Source organism: Dipodomys merriami, unplaced genomic scaffold (assembly GCF_024711535.1).
Source record: "Dipodomys merriami isolate MVZ:Mamm:240054 unplaced genomic scaffold, mDipMer1.0.p SCAF_477, whole genome shotgun sequence".
NCBI lineage: Eukaryota > Metazoa > Chordata > Mammalia > Rodentia > Heteromyidae > Dipodomys > Dipodomys merriami.
Genome location: NW_027206043.1, coordinates 599196 through 608702, shown reverse-complemented (window position 1 = coordinate 608702; position 9507 = coordinate 599196). Strand labels below are relative to the sequence as shown.

The following is a 9507-nucleotide window of genomic DNA, read 5'->3' as shown; positions in this document are numbered from 1 at the left end:
GGGGCTGCAGTTGGGGGAGGGATCGGAGAATCCCACAGACCATTCCCCCATATACCCACCCCTTCCTGTTGCCCCTTCTCCAAGGAACCACCCCCTCTGAAACCTCTTGCCCTTCAAACACTCATGTCTCTTCCTATCCAGTTCTTAAGCCTTCAAGCCTTGTGCCCCCTCCTCCCGCAGCCGCTGACATCTGACTTGGCTTTGGATACAGAATCTGTCTTTAAGGCCTAGCCCCAAACAGACTAAAGTGAGGTCTGTTCTCCCCCCCTCCCCCTGAAGTTGACCCCCCCTCCCCGCCTTGCCTGGGTCTTATCAGAGGCTGTAGCCAATCATCCCAGGGCAGAGAGGAGCCCTCCAGGGGCCCACAGAGCCTCAGAGCCCACGAGGCGGTAGAAAGTGAGGAGGTCTGAGGCCCAGGGTGGGCATCGCCAGCCATGGCTGGAGCTGAGACCGCCCGGCCTTCTCTCAGCACAATGGCCACCCTGGGCCCCTTTCAGGACGGCCAGGAGGACATCCTTAAGGTAGGGCCAAGCGGGGGCCCAGGGGTGGGGACTGCTTCTTTTCTTGATTTCCTCTGATGTGGGCAAGGCTCTCGGCTGATCTATGGGTGAGGGGCTTCTAAGGGTTTGAGGCTCTAGGTGGGGCCCATTTCTGTAATAGAAAACTTGAGTTCTGGACCTGGGCATAGTGGTACAGGCTGGAATCCCAGAATGTGAGACGCGGAGGTGGGAAGAAGAGGAAGATCAGGAATTGAGGCTGGGCTGGACATTGGTGGCTCATGCCTGTCATCCTAGCTACTCAGGAGGCAGAGATCTGAGGATTGTAGTTCAAAGCCAACACTGGCAGGAAAGTCCCAGAGACTCTTATCTACAATAAACTCAAAAAAGCTGTAAGGGTGCTGTGACTCAAGTGGTAGAGCACTCGCGTTGAGCAAAAGAAGCTCAGGGACAGCACCCAGGCCCTGAGTTCAAGCCCCAGGACCAGCAAAAAAAAAAAGAAAAAAAAAAAGTTCACCTGAGCTTTACAGTTAAGATCCTGTCGCAGAAAAAAAAAAATTTCCCAAAATAAAAAATAGACATAGTATAGACCCAGGCTCGGAAGAACCAAACCAAGTTATCAGGGGCAAGGTGAATGGTAAATATTTCTCTGTGTGTGGAGGGGAGGTTCCAGGGTTTGGGAATTCACCCTGTTGGGAAGGGAGATGGGGAAGGAGATGGCTTAGGGGGGAAACTGAGTCGAGGCTTGGTGTCCCTCCCTCAACAGCCTCCCCCAAACAGCCCTGCCACCCCTTCCCCCATCCCGAATGTGGCTCTAGATAATGAGGGCTTATCTCACGTCTCCAGCCAAACTTGATGGATCTGTCTGGGGCTGTCGGAGGGGTGGGGGTGGGGGGCCCTATGGGGGAGAGATAGGCAAATGGGACCCCATTTTCTGCAGCTTTGCCAGGGTGTCCAGCAGGCACTGTCCCTGGACAGGGTACTCTCGGGATCCATGGAGGCCTAACTCCGAGTCCCTCCCCCTTCCCCCCCCCCCCGGCCCGTCCGCAGTGGTGGCGCTCCGACGAGGCACAGGACATGGGCCCGGGCCCCCCGGACCCCATGGGGCTGCCCCTTCACGCAGGCCTGAAGTCGGACGACCCTCCCGGGCAGCACCAAGACGATGAGAGGGACGCGGCCTGCACCTGGGACCTAGATCTTTTCCTCACCAACTTCCCGGGGCCCGAGCTGGGCGGGGTGCCCCGCCCCGGTGCGCCCGCGCCCGGTGAGGGCCCAGGGGGGCCGTACCCGCCTCCGCCCGAGAGTCTGGGCGCCTATGCGGGCGGCCCGGGGCTGGCGCCGGGGGTTCTGGGGCCCGAGGAGCACGCGGGGTGGGGACAGCCCGCCCCGCGACCCCCCACGCCCGACCCCTTCGTGGCCCCGGCCCCCGATCTCAAGGCGCTGCCGCTGCAGCCAGGGTACCCCGAGCCGGGCGCGAGCTCCTCGGCCAGCTACTTTGCACGCACCGGGTTCTCGGTGCCCGCGGGCCCGGGCGCGCCCTACGGGCTGCTCTCGGGGTACCCGGCGCTGTACCCGGCGGCGCCGCAGTACCAAGGGCACTTCCAGCTCTTCCGGCCTTCCCCGGGCCCCGCCGCACCCCCGTCTTTTCTGGGTTGTCTGGGACCGGGTACGATCGGCACCGGACTCGGGGGCACCGCAGCCGACCCCAGCGTGACCTCCGAAGCCGCGGTCCCCAAACGCAGCCAGCGCTCGGGGGCGCTGAAGAGGCAGGCGGCGCTCAAGGGGCAGGCGGCGCACACGTGCGAGTACCCGGGCTGCGGCAAGCGCTACACCAAGAGCTCGCACCTGAAAGCGCATCTGCGCACGCACACGGGTAAGGGGCGTGGCCTGGGGCGGAGGGGGCGTGGCCGGGGCGTGGCACCGGGCTGAGGGGCGGAGCTAATGTCCGAATCCTACTGCAAGGGGTGGAGCCAAGAGAGCCGCGGGGGCTTCTGGGACCTCACAGGGGCCAGGAACAGAGCCTAGGATCCCAACTCCGGAGTCCGGGCCCTAGAGGATTGGAAACTTCTGGGAGCCGAAGTGTCAGACCTAAGGCCAAGGTTGGGCGGAGGGGCCGAAAGCTAGACGAACGACACGAGGAGCGGTGTTCAAGCCGGGCACAAGCTTTGGAAGGAGGGTGGCTGAGGGAGCTTGTTTGTGCAGCGGAGGCCGACGTGGGGGGGGGGGGAGGCGGGGCTGGGAGGATGTGTGAAATGCCTGAGCAGATTGGTTTTCTGAGTGGCTAGCTCAGGTTGCGATCCGGAAGCACTGGCAGGCCTAGGGGAAAAGAAGGATCTAGGAGACAAAAGGATGTGGGGGAATCCAAGTCCCCAGGGCGCAGGGAGCTGGGGGCAGACGTAGCGAGGGGAGAGTTTAATCCCTGAAGATAGGTCTGGAAGAATCAGGTGGACTTCAGGGCCTCCTAGACCATGGTCAATGGTAAAGTTGGCCCCATTGGTGTGAGAACACTGGAGAAAGCAGGTGGGCACCGATGTGGCTCTATTGTAAGATAAATCATCCCAGAAGCCACATTTTAAAATACAGAATATTGGGGTCTTTATTATATAGTTAACAGGCCGCAAATACACATAACAAATACACATAACACAACTAGGAAACATGCTAAAGAGGGAAGAAATAACAAAATACCAACAAGGCAATTCAGCTTCAGTGGAGAGCAGAATTGGGAGTCCTTGATGACTGGGGACGGGACCATCACAGAAACACACGTGGCATGGCGTCCTGGCAGCTAGGTTGGTCCGGGCCTAAATAGGTCCGCCCAGAGGGCAGATCCTCAGGAAATTCCCAGCCCCAGGCACTGGACTGACAGACTCAGGAACCTATCAGCCTAGTGCCTGCCCCGCCTCCAGGGTCCGGGCACGCCCATTACCTGGGAGGCAGGTGATGGGAGGGGGGTTCCTTTTCCCAGCATGAAGACAAGATGCCAGACCCTACCATCCACCCTGTGGCCAATATGGCCCCGGGCAGACCTGAGCTCCTTAATCAGATCAGGCCTGTAATCCCAGCTACTCAGAAAGCTGAGATCCGAGGATCACCTTTGGAAACCAACCCAGGCGAGATTATTTTCCATTAACCAGCAAAACAGCAGAAGGTGGTGTGGCTCAAGTGGTAGACTGTTAGCTTGGAACAGAAAAAAGCTCCAGACAGCGACCAGGCTGAGTTTAAAACCCAGCACTGACTGGCACGCGCACACACACACACACACACACACACACACACACACACACACACACACACACACAGAGACTGATTTGGGGACCGTAATTGATGAAGGAAGTTAGAACACAGGGCTTACATACCGAGGAAAAGGACCAGGCGTGGCTCAGCCATTGGCCCTCACAGCTTCCTCGCCCCTCTCCAGGAGAGAAGCCCTATGCCTGTTCCTGGGACAACTGTGGCTGGAAGTTCGCGCGCTCGGATGAGCTGACCCGCCACTTCCGGAAGCACACAGGACAGCGCCCCTTCGGCTGCCAGTTCTGCTCCCGGGCCTTCTCGCGTTCCGATCACTTGGCCTTGCACATGAAGCGCCACTTTTGAGTCCCACCCCGGTACCCCGATACTGCCAGGGAATACCAGTGGATTCAGGCCGGGTGTTTTCAAGGACTGACCCTTGCTTGGACTTGTGGACCCACCGATCTAAGGTCATAGACAAACCTGAGGGAGTTTTCGATGGATAACGCCCCTCCCTCCTCGTCCCGAGCTACAAGCGCCAGACCACCGATAAATGGACTGAGATGGACCCTCAGCTCAGCTCACAGGCGGGGAGGGAGAGGGACGAGGCTTTCCCAGAAACCTTGGGCTCAGAGGGGATTTCATGCTGTGACCCACAGGAATTCCATATCAACTGTGAATGTGTATGGATTCTATAAATAAGCCCCTCATAAAAACTTCAGTGTTGGCCCGAGTCTGTGGGCTTAGGGGACTGGAAGCAGGGGAAAGAATGAACCCCCGGAGGTGATATTGGAGGACATACACCCTCACCTCCTAAGCCTCAGCAGCACCCCTCCCCCCATATCCACCCATCTCCAATGAGCCCCGAGCACTGCAGGCTTCGCAGGGTCCCCCCTTCAGAACACACCATCTTGTCTCAATAACTGGGGACCTCCCTTTCACTGACTGGAGAACCCAGACTTCAACCCCAAATCTGCCTCATATTCTTAACTCAGGAGTAGGTAGCCTGGGACAAAATTGAGAATTGAAAAGGTGGGGGGAAATATCGGATCATTACCACCTCTTAAGTAAACAGAGATGACAAGAATTGGACCCAGGTGGGCCCGGTGGTCCGCGCCGGTAACCCCAGCATTTGGGAAGCGGAAAAAAAAAAAAGGTTCACAATGTCCAGGTCTGCATGGACGACAAGCTAACCTGGGCGGCAAAATAAGTCCAGGGAAAGGGAAAGGGGAAAGGAGGGGCAGGGGAGAGAGGGAGAGGGGCAGGGACCGGAAGAGGGGGAGAAAAGGGGAGGGAGGAAGCAAGGGGGAAAAAAAAGGAAGGAGGGAAGATAGTATAGGGTGGGGCTTAGGAAGGCCCAATCAGAGACAGAATGGGCGTGGCCAGGCGCGGCTGTCGGGGCGGGGCAGACCGTAGGGAAGCCACGCCCACCGAGGACTCCGCCTTCGGAACCCGAGCGCTTGGTCTCCGGGGCGGAGTCTGCGCCCTGGCCGCGTCCCGGCCCAGGTTCCCAGGCGAGTTTGGGGAAGTACTCGCCCTACTGGGCCGCTCGTGACCCGGCTCCTCGGGGGCCCCGCAGCAGACCCTTCCCTGCAGCGGCACCCACAGGATGTCGCCGAGCCCTGTGCTGCTGTGCGCCCTGCTGTGGGTCCCTGCGGGGGCCCTGCGCTGTTTTGGGGACTCGGGACAGCCTGTGGACTGGTGAGCTAGGGGAGCCCCCGGGATAGCTGCGCTGCTCGCGGAACACTAGGGATTCTCTCTGTGTGTCTGTCTCTTTTATCTGCATCTGTGCCTTCTTCAACCTCCAGGTTCGTAGTGTACAAGCTGCCGGCCCATAGCGGGTCCGGGGATGCACCGGGGTGGGGGCTACGGTACAAATACCTGGACGAGAACTCGGGGGGCTGGCGCGACGGCGTGGGGTTCATCAACAGCTCCGAGGGAGCCGTGGGCCGCAGCCTGCTGCCTCTGTACCGCAATAATGCCAGCCAGGTGACCGGGTCCTGGCAGAACCTGGGGGGCGGGGACTGTTGGGTGGGACCCCAACAGAGAATGGGGGGGGGATCTTCAAGCTGCCCCTATGTTGCTCCCAGCTCGCCTTCCTGCTGTATAATGACCAGCCACCCAAATCCAGCTTGGCTAAGGATTCCACCAGCAGCCGTGGACATACCAAAGGTGAGGCTTGCATTGGGGGGAAGGCTGGAGAGGGGCTCATTTTCCAAATTAACTTTTGACCAGTGTGTGTGTGTGGGGGGGGAATAGTAGGGAGGAGTTAAGAATTGGGATCTGGCTGGGCCTGGATGGCTCACGCCTGTCATCCTAGCTACTCAGGAGGCTGAGATCTGAGGATCGCAGTTCAAAGCCAGCCCTGGCAGGAAAGTCCGTGAGACTCTTATCTCTAGTAAACCAATAGAAAACCGGAAGTGGTGCTGTGGCTCAAATGGTAGAGCACTAACCTTGAGCTGAACTGCTGAGGGACAATGCCCGAAAGTTCAAGCTCCACGACCAACAACAAAAACAAAAAAAAGGAATTGGGAACTGAAAAAGGATTTGGGAACTGAAGCTCTTCCTGGTTTCGGTTGGATTTGCTTGAGGGGGACATAATGAATAGTCCCTCTGATCTCCCATCTTTTGGCTCAGGGGTCCTTCTCATGGACCAGGAAGGGGGCTTCTGGCTGGTCCACAGTGTGCCATGCTTCCCTCCACCTGCGTCATCTGGTGCCTTCAGCTGGCCTCATAATGCCCAAAGATTTGGGCAAACTCTGATCTGTGTGTCCTTTCCTTTGGAAGAGTTCCTAAGGATCGGTGAGTAGAATCAGCAAAGCAGGGTAAGTCCCAGATTCCCAGATCAGACCTTGATTACGCCCAGATTAGGCCACACTTCATGGTGCGTGTCTGGAATCCCAGTACTTAGGAGGCTGAAGCAAGAGGATTGCATGTTTGAGGCCAGTCTGGGCTATGTAGGGAGACCCTATCTCAAAAAATCCAAAGGCAGAACCAAGTGGCTTGAGCATGTTAAGAATCGTAGTTTAAGGTCAACTTAGGCAAAAAGCTAGTGAGACCTCCCCTCTCATCTCAGTCAAAAAACCAGGCTTGATGGGGACACTTGTGATGTACTCAGAGGCTGTAGGTGGGAGGATCAAGAACTGGAGACTTTACCTGAAAAGTAGCGAAAGCACAAAAGGGCTAAAGACAGAGCTCAAGAGGTAGAGCACTTGACTAACAAACACTAGGTCCTGAGTTCAAGCCTCAAGCTGAGTGCTGGGATCTCAGGTCTGTAATCCTAGCTCAGGAGGTTGAGATCTAAGGATCTTGATTTGAAGGTAGTCCAGGGCAGGGAAGTCAGTAGGACAGTTTGAGTCACCAGCAAAATGCCAGAAGCAGAGGACCCAGGCCCTAAGTTCAAGTCTCAGGACTGGCACACAAAAAAAGGAGGGTGTGCTTGGGTAGAGCTAGTGACAGAGCAGTTAGCCCACTATTCATGTGTGAGTCTCTGGCTTAGATCCCTGGTACTCCAAAACACACAAACAACTATAAAAACCTTGCACTGGCTGCTCTCCCCTCCCCCCTTCCCCCCTCCCCTTGCCTTCCAGGCAGGCAGCTGATGTACACCTATCCCCTGGTCTTCGACCACAAGCTGGAAGACACATTTGCCCAGAAATTCCCTGACCTGGAGGCAGTCATCAATGACCACCATGTTGTCCACGAACCTTGGAACAGCAGTGTGACACTTACATCGCTGGCAGGGTCTACCTTCCAGAGCTTTGCCAAGTCTGGCAAGTTTGGAGATGGTGAGCCTAAGGTTGGGAGATGGAGAAGAGAGTTCGTTCTATGAAGGAGGGAAGTGTCTGGCATATAGACTTGGGTTCAAATATTGGTTTCTGGACTGGTCATAGTGACTCATACCTGTAATTCCAGCTACTCAGGAGGTAGAGGTAGGAAAAACTCTGTCAGAAGATAGTAAAAGGAAAAAGAAAAGGAAAAAAAAAACAAACACAAAAAACCATGAGGCCGGGCACTGGAGTCATCCTAGTTACTCAGGAGGCTAAGATCTGAGGATCGTGGCTTGAAGTCAGCCCAGGCAGAAAAGTCTGTGACACTCTGATCTCAAATAAATTACCAAAAAAAAAAAAAAAAAGCCGAAGTGGCTCTGTAGCTCAAGTGATAGATTGTTAGCCTTAAGCAAAAGATGCTCAGGGACAGTGCCCAGGCCCAGAGTGCAAGCCCCAGGACCCCGCCTCTAGTGATAAGCCTGCCTGCCTAGCAAGCCTGAGGCTGAGTTCAAACCCCAATACCATCAAAAAATATATGTTGGTTTCTGATATGTAACTTGACTAAGTCTTAGTGTACTGGCTTGAAAAGTGCGATACTGATGTTTACCTCAACACTGATGAAGTGATAAATATCAAGTATTCAGTAATGGGTGTTAATGTCATTCCAAGAATTATTGAGCATCAGGTGGCTCACATCTGTAATTCCAACCACTTGGGAGGGTGAGATCTGAGGATCAGGGTTCAAAGCCAGCCTGGGAAGGAAAGGCCAAGTGACTCTTACTTTCAATTAACCAGCAAAAAGCCAGAAGTCGAAGTGTGACTTAAGTGATAGAGTGCCAGCCTTGAGCTAAAAGGCTAAGGGACAGTGCCTAGGTAGGTAGGCCCTGAGCTTAAGCCACAGTATTGGCACACATGAAATAAAAACAGAAAAATTGCTTAGAATTGAGCTCAGAAGGCGACAGTGGCCTGGGGAATGTCTCCGGCCCAGCCCGCGCCCTCTTCCCGTCCTCTGCAGACTTGTACTCTGGTTGGTTGGCAGCGGCCCTTGGCAGTGACCTGCACGTCCAGTTCTGGCAGAACTCTCCAGGCATTTTGCCCTCCAACTGCTCTGGGACGCAGCAAATTCTGGATGTGACACAGACGGGTTTCCCAGGACCAAGTGGGCCAACCTTCAAGGCTACAGAGGACCATTCCAAATGGTGCGTGGCCCCGAAAGGGCCCTGGACCTGCATTGGTGACATGAATCGTAATCTGGGAGAGGAACATCGAGGTGGGGGCACACTCTGTGCCCAGCTACCAGCCCTCTGGAAGGCCTTCCAGCCGCTGGTCAAGGCCTGGAAACCCTGTGGAGAAGAGAACAGGGCCTGGAAACTCAGCAGCGCCAGGAAGACTCAGGAACTGGTTTAAACTTGATTGTATGTGCATGTGCGCTAGTACTGGGGGGGCTCTAACTCTAGGACTTGCTCTTCCCCCCTCCCTTTTTTTCGGTTGTTTGTGGGGCTTGAACTCAAGGCCTGGGCACTATATCAGTCTACCACTCTGGCCTAGCACTCTACCACTTGAGCCACAGCGCCACTTCTGGATTTCTGGCAATAAGAGTCTTACACTTTCCTGCCCAGGTTGACTTTGAACTGTGATCCTCAGATCTCAGCCTCTTGGGTGCGCTCAGCTGGGTGTTGTTTTTTTGTTTGTTTGTTTGTTTTTAATCAGGGCTGGCACTCAACCAGTTGAACCACATCTCCACTACCAGTTTGTTTTTTTCGTGGTTAATTGGAGATGAGTCTCACAAACTTTGTTGCCTGAGCTGGCTTCAAACCTGCATTCTCAGCCTCTGGGGGAGCTAGCATTAAAGGACTGGGCCACTAGTGCCCCGCTTGACTTTTGTGTGTGTGTGTGGATTCAACTTAATCCAGGGCCTTAGGCATGCTAAGCATGCATGGTACCACCATACTTCCAGCCAGGACTTGACTTTGACTTCTAGTTCAGCATGATCTTAATTATGTGCACTA

At 55.6% G+C, this 9507-nt stretch overlaps 2 protein-coding genes across 3 annotated transcripts; both read left to right on the top strand.

Moving 5' to 3' along the window:
* The first annotated feature begins 395 nt into the window (after positions 1–395).
* Positions 396–4444, top strand: LOC138808825 (Krueppel-like factor 1). 2 transcript variants are annotated; one of them, XM_069995033.1, is made up of 3 exons: positions 396–521; positions 1548–2370; positions 3919–4444. In XM_069995033.1, the coding sequence occupies exons 1-3, from the start codon at positions 435–437 to the stop codon at positions 4092–4094; spliced, it is 1086 nt and encodes a 361-aa protein (XP_069851134.1). In that variant the 5' UTR covers positions 396–434; the 3' UTR covers positions 4095–4444. The 2 variants fall into 2 exon arrangements, 1 of the variants encoding a protein (XP_069851134.1); XR_011366624.1 differs by lacking the exons at positions 396–521; positions 1548–2370 and adding an exon at positions 2495–2596 and having other exon boundaries at positions 3919–4006.
* A 769-nt stretch (positions 4445–5213) lies between these two features.
* On the top strand, positions 5214–9376 carry LOC138808788 (deoxyribonuclease-2-alpha-like). The gene is made up of 6 exons (XM_069994986.1): positions 5214–5429; positions 5537–5717; positions 5819–5900; positions 6366–6530; positions 7319–7516; positions 8514–9376. The coding sequence occupies exons 1-6, from the start codon at positions 5338–5340 to the stop codon at positions 8903–8905; spliced, it is 1110 nt and encodes a 369-aa protein (XP_069851087.1). The 5' UTR covers positions 5214–5337; the 3' UTR covers positions 8906–9376.
* Positions 9377–9507: the final 131 nt, after the last annotated feature.